The sequence below is a fragment of the Oncorhynchus masou genome, chromosome 21 (assembly GCF_036934945.1).
Source record: "Oncorhynchus masou masou isolate Uvic2021 chromosome 21, UVic_Omas_1.1, whole genome shotgun sequence".
Lineage (NCBI taxonomy): Eukaryota > Metazoa > Chordata > Actinopteri > Salmoniformes > Salmonidae > Oncorhynchus > Oncorhynchus masou.
The window spans coordinates 40,119,892-40,135,025 of record NC_088232.1 but is presented as its reverse complement, the minus strand read 5'-3'; the positions used below and the strand labels follow the sequence as shown (position 1 = coordinate 40,135,025).

Below are 15,134 nucleotides of genomic sequence, written 5' to 3'. Positions count from 1 at the left end.
GTTTCTTGTTTTAGACAGGCAGGCAGGCAGACAGGCAGACAGGCAGACAGGCAGGCAGACAGGCAGGCAGGCAGGCAGGCAGGCAGGCAGGCAGGCAGGCAGGCAGGCATTAATTAATTAATTAATTAAATTATTCACTCACTCACTCCCTGAACTTGCTTCCTGACTCCCAGTGCACATGTTACTGATATATGTGTAACCATAAGGTAGTCCAAACCAGCTGTCATATAGACATGCCCTCTAATGCCAGCCTCGTCATGTGATGCTGCAAGTTCCTGAGGTCCTGGTCATTTTTCTGGGTTCTTCACTCCCCCATACCACCTGCACACCACAGAAATCCTTAACATCTCCTCGTCTGAACAATGCCTCTGGCTTCCAGCTTGATTCACTCGATCACTCCCACAGCCCTCCTACACATCTCCAAGTCTGAACAATGCCTCTGGCTTCCAGCTTGATTCACTCAACCACTCCCACTGTCCTACAAACATGTCCTTGTTCAGTCAATGCTCCTCTTTCACAGGCAGGCTTAGAGAACTCTGTCTGAGTCATTGGGCATACATACGTATTATCAACAGGTCTCTCAGAGGTGAGAAATAGACTCAGAGAGAGCACAGGAAGTTGTTTTTCCTGTACTGTATGAGAACCTGAGTGGGCTTAGATCACTACTTTGCACTATTGAGTAGAAATGAGAATGGAAAAGGAGCTCAATATGCTCATTAGTCTCTCAGAGTAGTGGTATACATAGCCTATACATCATTCTTCATGACATCTCCACAGGTTTTTTCATATATAATACATTGGAAATACAATTTTATGTTCATAGTAAAATGTGGATATAGTGCCTTCAGAAAGTATTCATACCTCTTGACTTATTTCACATTTTGTTGTGTTACAGCCTGAATTCAAAATGGATTAAATAGTTTTTTTCTCACCTGTCTACACATAACAACAAAGTGAAAGCATTTTTTAGAAATGTTAGCTAATTTATTATCTACAATGTTGTTGATCCATCCTCAGTTTTCTCCTATCACAGCTATTACATTTTGTAACTGTTTCACTATTGGCCTCAAAGACAAATCCCTGAGCGGTTTCCTTCCTCTCCAGCAACTGAGTTAGGAAGAACACCAGTATCTTTGTAGTGACTGGGTGCATTGATACACCATCCAAAGTGTAATTAATAACTTCACCATGTTTAAAGGGATATTCAATGTCTGCTTTTTTAAAATCTACTAATAGGTGCCCTTCTTTGCGAGGCATTGGAAAACCTCCCTGGTCTTTGTGGTTGAATCTGTGTTTGAAATTCACTGCTCAACTGATAATTGTATGTGTGGGGTACAGCGATGAAGTAGTCATTCAAAAGTCACGTTAAACACTATTATTGTAACTTATTATGTGAGTTGTTAAGCACATTTTTATTCCTGAACTTATTTAGGCTTGCCATAATAAAGGGGTTGAATACTTATTGACTCCAGACATTTCATTTCAGCATTTCCACCTTGACATTATGGGGTATTGTGTGTGTAGGCCAGTGACACAACATATAAATGTAATCCGTTTAAAAAGCAGGCGGTAACACGACAAAATGTGGGAAATGTCTCGGGATGTGAATACTATCTGAAGGTGGTTGTAACATTTACTGTACATGTAGATTGATCAGCAGTCTCAGGAGGTATTGCCATGAAACACATTTCCAATCAAACAGCATTTGGATGTTATAATCCAAAACACTTTCATACTAGTGGATTACATCATATGATACAGTATAATGAGGCTGACATAGTGGATAAAGCTGTTGTATTCATTCTCAAAAATCTGTGACAAGCCATGGATGTTTTCAATGCTTTTCACTGACCCTTAATCCACAGGGTCAGACTTTAAATCCTGGACTGGCAGCATGTTTGACCAAAGTGCTGACATATGATGAAGCTTTATTTGCATAAGAAAATGACTGGACCAATAAATGACCAATTTAAGAACCACATGGGGTTGATTCAGAATCTATCTGGGCCTTTGTTCAGGGATATATTCTAATACATCATGGAAAGGGAAGCATGGTCAGTGCTGTGACCAAGTCCATTCGGTATCAGAGTTGTCAAATATAATCAATACCCACTGGGCACACATTGGTTAAATCAACGTTACATTGAATTACATTGAACCAATGTGGATTAGATGTTGAATTGACGTCTGTACCCATTGGCTAGTCTTTGCATGAGGATGTGATGATAGAATTACCATTTACATGAAATGGGGTGAATACACACATTTGTTCAACTAAATACACCACCGTTTTCCAAATTCGGTCCTTGGAACCCCACGTTTCGGTTTTTGCCCTAACGCTACACAGCTAATTCAAATGATCAAAGTGTGATGATTAGTTGATTATTTGAATCAGCTATGTAGTGCTAGGGCAAAAAAACAAAATGTGCACCACTTGGGGTCCAAAGACCGAGTTTGGGAAAACCTGAAATATACAAAGAATCCCCATTTTTACAGACTGATTTCCCCCAAAAGATATTCAAAAACTACACACATGCAAACGCTCTCTCACACACGCTCTGGCACAACTTCCAGCCTTGCAGTCAGAGCTATGACTCAGCCACTCAGAAGCAGCGCTGTGTGGGAGGCCTACTCCTGTGGTGGTGGGCCCTGAGTGAAAATCAGCCACCAAAGCTAAAATCCAATACATTTACAGTACAACTACCCACGTTCTGACACAATCTGTGCCATGTTCTACATTCTGAACTAAGGTATCTTAAGTGGTGCTCTGAATCATAGTATTTCATTCGAACATGACAATCTGCTTACAAACAACCAACACAGACTGCCAAAGGACAGGTACAGTAGTTTGAGAATTGTAAGGAAGGACGTTTTAGGTATACGAAGTAACTCACAGACACTATTATAGAAAAATATATACTGTCGGTTCTTATCTGCTTCCCCAGTTTGGCTATGCACAAGAAGCCTTATAATCGTCCCTTTAAAATCAAACCTGAAATGAGATGATGACATCTAATGAGACCATCCATGTCAGTAACTGGAATGGTGTTCTTAAGGCAGTTCAAAATAAGATAAAAAATAAGTGCTTTATTTGAGCAATAAATAACCACAGAGGGTAAGCTTGAAAAACAGTTTTTTCTCTGTCCGATTGAAGCTCTATCAGACTGATCAACTCCAAAGTACAGACAGTTTTGCTTACCTGACCCCCACACTTATCAGTGATGTTGTGGACAAGGAATGATTGAGGTGAAGTCAAGTGTCTTGTCCTCATTCACTCGAGGTAGATGGGGCATGCTGCACATACAGAGAACGTGGCCTAATCACATGGAGCAGTCAGCACCACGTCATTTAATCCAATTTCATCATGCTTGTGATTGTGGTTGGTGAGTGTTCAGGTCAGGAAAATGCAACCTGGTCTCAGTGCATTTCGCATTATACTGTATGTAAATCAGAGACACTCCATGTAGTATGATATGTTACATTTCGTATAGTATGCATTAATTAGTGGATGTCCATCACCCCTAGGCTAGGGGTTCAGGTTAAGTTTAAGTTTAAGAGTTAGGCTAAAGGGGTTAAGGCTAGGGTTAGGGTTAGCTAACATGCTAAGTTGTTGAAAAGTAGCTAAAAAGTATTAAGTAGTTGAAAAGTTGCTAATTAGCTCAAATGCTAAAGTTGTCCATGATGACTATGCACACTCTTGGATTGCATCCTACCTGGAAGGCCGCTCCTACCAGGTGACATGGAGAGGATCTGTGTCTGCGCCACTTACTGTCACTACTGTTGTCCCCCAGGGCTCGGTTCTAGGCCCTGTCCTCTTCTCTCTATACACCGAGTCACTCAGCTCCATCATAATCTCACATGGTCTCTCCTGTCATTGCTATGCGGATGACACTCAACTACTTTTCTCCTTTCCCCCTTCTGACACCAAGGTGGCGACAGGCATCTCCGCGTGTCAGGATGATATCTCAGCTTGGATGTTGACCCACCATCTCAAGCTCAACTCCTGGCTAGCGTTTCCATCCACTTAGCTTGAAGCTAGCCCGGCCAGAGCTCCTGTGCTACCACCGAAGCATACTCCTGGGCTACAATATCCAGACCCACGACCGGTCTATCGATGTCACCGCGTGAAGAGGCATAAACAGACTTAACCCCATCGCGACGTCCCCCAAAGGCTAACTTTCTAGCCCTTGCTATCTGCCTGCTGGCTAATTCGGCCTGCTAACTGCTAGCTTGTTTAGTCCCGGTCTGCTAACTGCTAGCTTGTTTAGCCCCGGCCTACTAACTGTTAGCTTGTTAGCACAGACCTGCTAACTGTCTGAATTGCCGCGTCCCCAGCCAGCCCAACCACTCACTTTACCCATATTTACTTTCAATCTCTTTTCGATTTTTAATTCGATTATACCTTCCGGTAACCTGCCTCACCCAATGTGATACGGAATCACTATTATTTTTAATTTTTAGAACACATTCAAGAACCTCCAGAAGCTAACCAGCTAACGAGCTACAAGCTATTTAGTCATTGTTAGCCACTTGTTTACCTTCTGCACAACCAGACAGTTTTTTTTTTGCCTGGATAATACTCGCCAGTCTAGCTTCCCTGTCCCATCCACCGCTGCACCCTGGACACTGTGATCACTTGGCTACATAGCTGATGCCTGCTGGACTGTCCATTAATCACGGTCCTCCATTCTGTTTGTTTATGTTTTATCTGTCGGCAGCACTCAGGCTCTGTGTGTAGTTAATCCGACCCTCTCTGCCAAGTCAACGCCATTTTACCTGCTGTTGTTGTGCTAGCTGATTAGCTGTTGTTGTCTCACCTACTGTTTTAGCTAGCTCCCCCATTCAACACATGTGATTACTGTATGCCTCGCTGTATGTCTCTCTCAAATGTCAATGTGCCTTGTATACTGTTGTTCAGGTTAGTTATCATTGTTTTAGTTTACAATGGAGCCCCTAATTCCACTCTTCATACCCCTGATATCTCCTTTGTCCCACCTCTCACACATGCGGTGACCTCACCCATTACAACCAGCATGTCCAGAGATGCAACCTCTCTTATTATCACCCAGTGCCTGTGCTTACCTCCGCTGTACCCGCACCCCACCATACCACTGTCTGTGCATTATGCCCTGAATATATTCTACCATGCCCAGAAATCTACTCCTTTTATTCTTTGTCCCCAACGCTCTAGGCGACCAGTTTTGATAGCCTTTAGCCGCACCCTCATACTACTCCTCCTCTGTTCCGCAGGTGATGTGGAGGTAAACCCAGGCCCTGCATGTCCCCAGGCACCCTCATTTGTTGACTTCTGTGATCAAAAAAACCTTGGTTTCATGCATGTCAACATCAGAAGCCGCCTCCCTAAGTTTGTTTTACTCACTGCTTTAGCACACTCTGCTAACCCTGATGTCCTTGCAGTGTCTGAATCCTGGCTCAGGAAGGCCACCAAAAATTTTGAGATTTCCATACCCAACTATAACATTTTCCGTCAAGATAGAACTGCCAAAGGGGGAGGAGTTGCAGTCTACTGCAGAGATAGCCTGCAAAGTAATGTCATACTTTCCAGGTCCATACCCAAACAGTTCGAACTACTAATTTTAAAAATTACTCTCTCCAGAAATAAGTCTCTCACTGTTGCCGCCTGCTACCGACCCCCCTCAGCTCCCAGCTGTGCCCTGGACACCATTTTTGAATTGATCGCCCCTCATCTAGCTTCAGAGTTTGTTCTGTTAGGTGACCAAAACTGGGATATGCTTAACACCCCGGCAGTCCTACAATCTAAGTTAGATGCCCTCAATCTCACACAAATCATCAAGGAACCCACCAGGTACAACCCTAAATCTGTAAACAAGGGCACCCTCATAGACGTCATCCTGACCAACTGGCCCTCCAAATACACCTCCGCTGTCTTCAACCAGGATCTCAGCGATCACTGCCTCATTGCCTGTATCCACTACGGATCCGCAGTCAAACGACCACCCCTCATCACTGTCAAACCCTCCCTAAAACACTTCTGTGAGCAGGCCTTTCTAATCGACCTGGCCCGGGTATCATGGAAGGATATTGACCTCATCTCGTCAGTTGAGGATGCCTGGTCATTCTTTAAAAGTAACTTCCTCACCATTTTAGAAAAGCATGCTCCGTTCAAAAAATGCAGAACTAAGAACAGATATAGCCCTTGGTTCACTCCAGACCTGACTGCCCTCGACCAGCACAAAAACATCCTGTGGCGGACTGCAATAGCATCGAATAGTCCCCGCGATATGCAACTGTTCAGGGAAGTCAGGAACCAATACACGCAGTCAGTCAGGAAAGCAAAGGCCAGCTTCTTCAGGCAGAAATTTGCATCCTGTAGCTCTAACTCCAAAAAGTTCTGGGACACTGTGAAGTCCATGGAGAACAAGAGCACCTCCTCCCAGCTGCCCACTGCACTGAGGCTAGGTAACACGGTCACCACCGATAAATCCATGATTATCGAAAATTTCAACAAGCATTTCTCAACGGCTGGCCATGCCTTCCTCCTGGCTACTCCAACCTCGGCCAACAGCTCCCCCCGCAGCTACTCGCCCAAGCCTCTCCAGGTTCTCCTTTACCCAAATCCAGATAGCAGATGTTCTGAAAGAGCTGCAAAACCTGGACCCGTACAAATCAGCTGGGCTTGACAATCTGGACCCTCTATTTCTGAAACTATCCGCCGCCATTGTCGCAACCCCTATTACCAGCCTGTTCAACCTCTCTTTCATATCGTCTGAGATCCCCAAGGATTGGAAAGCTGCCACGGTCATCCCCCTCTTCAAAGGGGGAGACACCCTGGACCCAAACTGTTACAGACCTATATCCATCCTGTGCTGCCTATCTAAGGTCTTCGAAAGCCAAGTCAACAAACAGGTCACTGACCATCTCGAATCCCACCGCACCTTCTCCGCTGTGCAATCTGGTTTCCGAGCCGGTCAAGGGTGCACCTCAGCCACGCTCAAGGTACTAAACGATACCATAACCGCCATCGATAAAAGACAGTACTGTGCAGCCTTCTTCATCGACCTTGCCAAGGCTTTCGACTCTGTCAATCACCATATTCTTATCGGCAGACTCAGTAGCCTCGCTTTTTCTGATGACTGCCTTGCCTGGTTCACCAACTACTTTGCAGACAGAGTTCAGTGTGTCAAATAGGAGGGCATGCTGTCCGGTCCTCTGGCAGTCTCTATGGGGGTGCCACAGGGTTCAATTCTCGGGCCGACTATTTTCTCTGTATATATCAATGATGTTGCTCTTGCTGCGGGCGATTCCCTCATCCACCTCTACGCAGACGACACCATTCTGTATACTTTCGGCCCGTCCTTGGACACTGTGCTATCTAACCTCCAAACGAGCTTCAATGCCATACAATACTCCTTCCGTGGCCTCCAACTGCTGTTCAACCGTTCGCTGCCCGCACCCGCACGCCCGACAAGCATCACCACCCTGGATGGTTCCAACCTAGAATATGTGGACATCTATAAGTACCTAGGTGTCTGGCTAGACTGTAAACTCTCCTTCCAGACTCTTATCAAACATCTCCAATCTAAAATCAAATCTAGAATCGGCTTTCTATTCCACAACAAAGCCTCCTTCACTCACGCCGCCAAACTTACCCTAGTAAAACTGACTATCCTACCGATCCTCGACTTCGGCGATGTCATCTACAAAATAGCTTCCAATACTCTACTCAACAAACTGGATGCAGTTTATCACAGTGCCATCCGTTTTGTTACTAAAGCACCTTATACCACCCACCACTGCGACCTGTATGCTCTAGTCGGCTGGCCCTCGCTACATATTCGTCACCAGACCCACTGGCTCCAGGTCATCTACAAGTCCATGCTAGGTAAAGCTCCGCCTTATCTCAGTTCACTGGTCACGATGGCAACACCCACCCGTAGCACGCGCTCCAGCAGCTGTATCTCACCGACCATCCCTAAAGCCAACACCTCATTTGACCGCCTTTCGTTCCAGTTCTCTGCTGCCTGTGACTGAAATGAATTGCAAAAATCTCTGAATTTGGAGACTTTTATCTCCCTCACCAACTTCAAACATTTGCTATCTGAGCAGCTAACTGATCGCTGCAGCTGTACATAGTCTATCAGTAAATAGCCTACCCAATTTTACCTACCTCATCCCCATACTGTTTATATTTATTTACTTTTCTGCTCTTTTGCACACCAATATCTCTACCTGTACATGACCATCTGATCATTTATCACTCCAGTGTTAATCTGCAAAATTGTAATTATTCGCCTACCTCCTCATGCCTTTTGCACACAATGTATATAGACTCTCTTTTTTTTCTACTGTGTTATTGACTTGTTAATTGTTTACTCCATGTGTAACTCTGTGTTGTCTGTTCACAATGCTATGCTTTATCTTGGCCAGGTCGCAGTTGCAAATGAGAACTTGTTCTCAACTAGCCTACCTGGTTAAATAAAGGTTAAATATTTTTATTTTTTTTAAACTCTACAAGACAGAACTGCTCTTCCACGTGGGGAAGGCCTGCCCGCTCAAATACCTCTACATCATGGTTGACAGTGTCACCCTCCCAGTGCAAATAACCTTGGTGCGACCCTGGACAACATCCAGTCATTCTCTGCAAATATCAAAAAAGTGACCCGCTCCTGCAGGTTCATGCTCTACAACATCCATAGAGTACGACCCTGCCTTACACAGGAAGCGGTGCAGGTCCTAATTCAGGCACTTCAGGCACTGTCCCGCCTGGACTACTGCAACTCGCTGTTTGCTGGGCTCCCCACTTGTGCCATCAAACCCCTGCAACTTATCCAGAACGTTGCGGCCCGCCTTGTTTTCAACCATGTCACCCCTCTCCCCCGCACATTCCACTTAATGCCCTTTAAGTGTAAGAACTGTTTGAAAAGACTGCCTGAAATTTCAGACTGTTTTGGTGGGATGGAGTATTGGCCTGCCTGGTGAAATCACCAGGCGGTTAATTAATTAATAGACCAATAAGAGAGATAGTTCCAAACCTCTCTGCCAATTACAGGTCATTTTCAGTTTTCCTCTCCACACTCAAACCACCTCCAGACAGTCCTAGCAGAATTCTTGCTTGAGAAATTGCTCTTTGCTAAGAAGCTATTTTTGTTTATTTTTGACCATTTTAATTGAAAACAATCACATTAAGGTACTTAATTGTTACCCAGAAATGATTTGATATTGAGATAAAAAATGGCTGCATTGGACCTTTAACAATATGAGAGTTTGGGACTATAAAGTTCTATCTCCAATTGGATCAACATATTGTTCTGTTCAATGTTCTCTATCTATACAGGGTGCGTTTGTAAATTCACTCTGGCTATCTACTCTGATTTCAGAGTGTGCCAGGGCACAGAATAACTGATGAATCTACGAACACCCGTTGAATAGGGCCGTTGTCACTAAACATTGGCAAAAAAAAAACGCAATTCAATTGTTGCTAGCAGTACAGTTACAGTCACCAGTGTGCGCTCTTTTTGCAGATAGAACGTTACAGTCCCAAGCTCTCAAATAGTCAATGTACATTTTATTCATAACATGCTGGAACACAGAGTATAAATATGTATATCAAGTCAAAGACAGTCAATGAGTCAGAAGAAAAAAGTCTGATTTACAATGAGTTGTCATATTTTGTGTGTGTTGTGGGTTCTTTTCTGAGGTTTATTTTTGAACTACATTGTCTTGGCTCAAAAATATACCCATTTACATGAATGGAGGACATACAATAAAATAAATATATTCACAAGTTCTGTAACCTCAGCGAGTTATCCCTGACCCTGGCACTTTCACGTTTGATGACCAAATATTGTTTTGATCAGCTTGAAGCTATAGTACAATGCGTAGAGGAACGTTATACATACAGAGACCTACACAACCTCCAGGTTCAAATATCTGACCCCAATAACAAAATATGTATAATAACAATAACAAATCTCACCAATAATAAAAAGTAGTTGTAATAATCTGACACTTTTTTTGATAGTGAATGTAAAGTGAAAGTGGTTCCAATGTACAACAGTCTATATACAGAACATAGTGCCAACTTGAGATAAAAAGGAAATAAAATAAATGCAACACGGGTGCTTAAGATACTGTTCTTTTGTGAAGGTTGACTCCCGGATGTGGTAGCAATGAGTGACAACAATGAAGCAAGTCAAACATTCGACACTGTTAAAAAAAAAATCTAATTGGCTGATGCAACACTGCCTACCCATGGTCAAAATTACATATTGCAAGTGCCATGAACAGACAACTCGCACTTGGCCTATTGCACATTTTTCTCCAGCAATTGAAACATTTACATGTTTGTTTAAAATCAGTGTTCTCTTTTTCTGAAAGTTTGGCAAGTTAAGTTTAATCTACAATATTTTTCACCATTTAAATAAATATGATCTTTGTAAAGAAAACAAACCACATATGGTCAATACAGATATGAACATTTATACAATTCCAAAACATTTCAAAAGAGAAAAATGAAATGAAAGAATCCTCTCCAAAATCTGGCACCAGCTTTGGTTAAACAAAAGAAAACAAAGAAAAAATAAGTATTCAAACAATATACACTTAAACAACAGCAGGTATTAAATATCTGTATTAAAATCATCTTTCAAATCCCAAAACCAAAGCGTTAATGGGGGCAGAGGAGCTATATATATATTTATATCTAAAAAAAAAGTTCTTCCATTTCATTTAAATAAAAATATAAAACCACAGAATAACGTGTTCCTCTCATCGTCTCTCTGTCTGTCTCTTGGCTCAGGTCCGTCTATCCTGCTGTCATAATTTTTTTACAAACTGAAAAAGTACTTCACATATGATTCTGGTCACCCCCTGGTTGAGCACAGAGGAGATGGAGATGTCCAGGATTCGTCCCTCATACAGGACAAACTCTGGCCTGTTCTCCTCCACCTTGGCCATAGCCAGCAGAGCTTTGGCAGCCCGACACATCATGTTAATGCTGGGGGGCTCCATGGGGGGGTGGTGGGCCATGTGCAGCATGCTGTGGGGGTTCTGCTGGTACTGGGCCATGCTCACTCCATCCTCCAGGAAGCCCATCAGGTTACCCACACTATTCTTCTGTATGGCGATGGCGCGTGCTGCCGTAGAGTCTCCTTGAGCCAGGTTGGATAGGGTGGCCACGGCCATCTCGCGGTACACCTGGTTCTTACGCTGGCCCACGTAACGCACCAAGGTAGCATACAGCTTCTCCTGGCGGCTGAAGGGCGGCGTGGCCAGCAGCAGGTCCACGTTGTTGTCCTGAATGCTCAGCTTGCAAAGGCACTCCAGCACCAGTCTCTGGGGGGTGAGGGGCGAGTGGGGGGTGCCTGAGGGGAAGGGGTCCTGGGCCTCGGCAGAGGGACACACCATCCAGTGGAGCAGGCCGTTCAGGATGGGCAGGCAGATGGTCTCTGGGTAGAGGGACAGGTCCAGCTGGCCAGAGATGTTAGCCAGAGTGACAAAGGTGTTCTCCCTGAGTGTAGCGAGACAGTTCCACCACCACTCATCCTTACTGCAGGCCAGGCCCCGCTCCTGCACATCCTCTCTCTGGTAGCTAGGGAGCGTCCTCTTCCTCTCTGGGTGCTGGTGGTGGAGCAGCAGCAGTCTGCCCAGGATCAGCACCAGGCCTGGGTGATGGGACATGTCTGAGTCGTTCCCAGGGATGAAGGAGAGGCTGCGGATGATGTTGGACACACAGAGGCAGCGTTTGGCCAGGGAGTCCTGCCAGGGGGAGGACGTGGAGAGGGGAGCCTCGTCCAGACAGCGGGGCTCGTCCTCTAGCAGGGTGATGTGCTGGTGGCCCCCTCCCTGGTGCAGCCTGAAGGGGTAGGTAGGGGCAGAGTGGGTAGGGTGGCCCTCTGACAAAGCCCCTAACCGGGCACACAGTATATCATCGATGGTGGCAGTGATACCCATCTCTGTCTGCTTTCCCCCCTCTGTGTCCTTTTCTTTATTGAGACTGGCACATTCATCTCTCTCTCCATCCATCCTGTCAGGGTGCTCTCCCCTGCGCTCAAAGTGGGCCTGGATGTGGGCGGTGGAATCACCCCCGCCTGCCTGCCAGTGGAGCAGTCCGCTAGTGAACTCTGTCACGTGACCCAGCTGCTCTGTCGTGTCCTCAATCAGGTCCTCTTTGTGCAGGATCTTGACAGGGAATTTGTCGTACTTGCTGGCCTGTTGTGGCCTTGGCTCGTGCTCTGAAGGAGCCTGATAAGAAGAGTCTTCCTTACTTTCAGCTGAGGCTTCCTTACTCTCGGTTGGCTTTTCACTCTCCTCATTCTCTTTCCCCTTTTCTTTCTCCCCCTCCTTTTCTTTCTCCTCCTCCTTTTCTTTCTCCCCCTCCTTTTCTTTCTCCCCCTCCTTTTCTTTCTCCCCCTCTTCCTTCTTCACCTTCATCTCGGCTTCAGATTCCTCCTTCGTTCCCTCAGGAGCTGGTTCCGTTGCACTGAGGGGTGACATCCCTTCCGCTGTCATTTTCTCTGTGATGTCAACAGGTTTCTCTTCCCCCTTTTCTACTTCCCCCTTCCCCGTCTCCCCCCTCTCCACCTCCTGCTCCTGCTCAGGCTCTGGTGGGCTGGCCTCACAGTCCATCTCAGGTTCAGAGGTCAGCTCCTCCCCCTGGTCACAGGCTTCAGCCCCAAGGAGGGTATTCTGGCCGATGGTCCCTATCTCATACTCCTCCAGGATGCCAAAGATCTCCATCACACAGCGTCTGAAGTACTCCACTATCAGCTCCAGGAAGCCAGGCAACTGCAGACACAACAAAATAACAAATGGCATTAGGGCACTTTAGCATCCCTTATTATCTACAGCGTATTCTGATAAAGATGTTTTGCTTTGTGTTGGGGTGGAGAACTGTCAAGCATGACTAAATGTAAATAATTTCAGTGACATCAAGACTCAATCCCGGTATGGTTAAGAACGATAGTAAGAGAAGAGTGTGTAGAGTGTCTCCAGTTACCTGTGTGAGGGTGAAGGAGGCCACAGATCTGTCATCATACAGCAGAATGTTGATGGTGTCCAGGGCCCACGTACTCTCACCCAGCAGACCTGACTTCAGAGACATCATCACTCGCCACGCCTCTGGGGTTCCTGTGGAGAACACAGGGGTTAGAGGAGGAAGGTTTGTAATTAATACCTGTCACAGATATCAAGATGATCACCATAATCCCAGTGCTAGTTTGACTTTACAGGACATTAGAAAGACATTAGATCTCTTACCAGTGTCTTTTGAGGTAATTTTGCGACGTGGCTTGAAAACGGGCATGGTAGCCTCTACAGATCCTAGAGGGTAGTTGAGATCTCTCAGCAGGTTAGGTGCGACTTGGCCTGGGTGCCCATTACCCTGCCCTGGCATGGGCATCCCTGGTTTGCCTGGCATCTTCATGGAGCCCATAAAGACAGCTTTGTTGGGGGACATGCGTGCCTCCATGGAGCGCTGGAAGGAGCCGGGGCTGGGGGCTCGGGGCAGGTGGTTGGCCATGGAGGGGGAGGTCTGGTATGCAGAGGGGGGCTGGCGGGAGGACATGGGGGTCATACCACCTGACATGTAGGAGGACTGGCGATGGCCTCCGTGCCCAAGCCACTGACCATCCTGGATGGGTCGGCCCTCCAAATCATCTCCTCTCCCCATAGGACCGTATGGCGGTACCTGGGAGGGTGCCCCCTGTCTGTTGGGGTAGGGATAACCCATGTCTGTCCTGGAGGGCCACATGTTGGGCCCCTGGGGACCTTCCACTCCGTTGTTAGAGGGTGGCCCCCCGGACATCATCTGGGGGCCCATGGGGTGCTGCCCCTGGCCAGAGGCCTGCATGCGTTCTCGGCTATAAGGGGAAGGGTAGGGGAACTGGCCCTGCATGGGCCTCCTCTCAGGTCCAGAGTAACCAGTGGTGTAGTGGTTGTACATGTCAGGCTGCTGGCCCCTATACTGCATGGCATACATCTCCCCCTCATGTCTCTTTGCTGGGGGGCCGTACATCTCCCCTTCATGTCTCTTTGCTGGAGGGCCGTACATTTCCCCCTCATGTCTCTTTGCTGGGGCGCCGTACATCTCCCCCTCATGTCTCTTTGCTGGGGGGCCGTACATCTCCCCCTCATGTCTCTTTGCTGGTGGGCCGTACATCTCCCCCTCATGTCTCTTTGCTGGGGGACCGTACATCTCCCCCTCATGTCTCTTTGCTGGGGGGCCGTACATCTCCCCCTCATGTCTCTTTGCTGGGGGGCCATACATCTCCCCCTCATGTCTCTTGCCTGGGGACCCGTACATGCTCTCCATGGTGCGCTTGTAGCCATGTGGAGAAGCAAAAGATTCCAATGTGATTATTTTATTACAATAACATTCAATTCTAAACCAATCATGAAACTAACTCTGCTGTGCCTGCATCACGAGGCCTGCTCAATGAGCTCCTTAGTGTGTCTGTCTCTCACCTGTTGTTGAGGGTACATCCCTGAGGGGTGCATTCCATATGACATGCCAGGGTACTGCTGCGCGTAGCCTTCGTGTCTGCAGAGGAGGAAATCAATTAGTCGCTGAGGAACAGAACGGACGTTTCTAGACATCAACACAAACACTATTATGGTTGATGGTGGTGCTCCTCACCTCTGCTGCGAGGGGTATCTGTTGGGAGAGTAAATGCTGCCCTCGCTGTTGGAAGGTCCCATGTTGCTCTGGTTCCCGGGGGGGCCCATGCTCCCCTCCATCCCCATCAGATGGTCTGGTCTGAAAGACAGACAGTCAAGCCTTCAGATTGCATGAATATATGTTAACAAGGCAGAATTGGTTTCTAAACTGCTTACCTCCTGTCGTAGCCTGGTCCATATGGGTAGGGGCAGCGCTGGCCCATGCCTGATGTAGACCTGCCATACATATCCTGTATGCCACCACTGATCATCTGGCCTGGCATGTAGGGCTCCCCTCCTGCCACTGTGGAGAATGACCAGAGGAACACAGTATGAATGGACAATATGCTGGAAACACAGTGTATATTTCTAGTGTTGTTGATGTAATGGTTTATTCTCTAGGTGGCACTAGTCTCCTACTAATAATCATCTCTTTCAGCATGATCAGGAGATCCTCCTGACAACCCAGCTGTGTTATTCACTCAGAGACAACACTT

The 15,134-nt window shown here is 46.5% G+C and overlaps 1 protein-coding gene across 2 annotated transcripts in view; it reads right to left on the bottom strand.

Moving 5' to 3' along the window:
* Window positions 1-9,660: 9,660 nt before the first annotated feature.
* LOC135508341 (AT-rich interactive domain-containing protein 1B-like) overlaps window positions 9,661-15,134 on the bottom strand; it is a 322,882-nt gene continuing 317,408 nt past the window's right edge. For both annotated transcript variants that reach the window (XM_064928452.1, XM_064928453.1), the window contains exons 16-21: window positions 14,815-14,941; window positions 14,618-14,737; window positions 14,446-14,521; window positions 13,240-14,299; window positions 12,980-13,110; window positions 9,661-12,768 (exon numbers count right to left, since the gene is read on the bottom strand). In XM_064928452.1, the coding sequence (XP_064784524.1) occupies window positions 10,798-12,768; window positions 12,980-13,110; window positions 13,240-14,299; window positions 14,446-14,521; window positions 14,618-14,737; window positions 14,815-14,941 (3,485 nt within the window). In that variant the 3' untranslated portion in view covers window positions 9,661-10,797. The remainder of the gene's footprint in view (window positions 12,769-12,979; window positions 13,111-13,239; window positions 14,300-14,445; window positions 14,522-14,617; window positions 14,738-14,814; window positions 14,942-15,134) is intronic.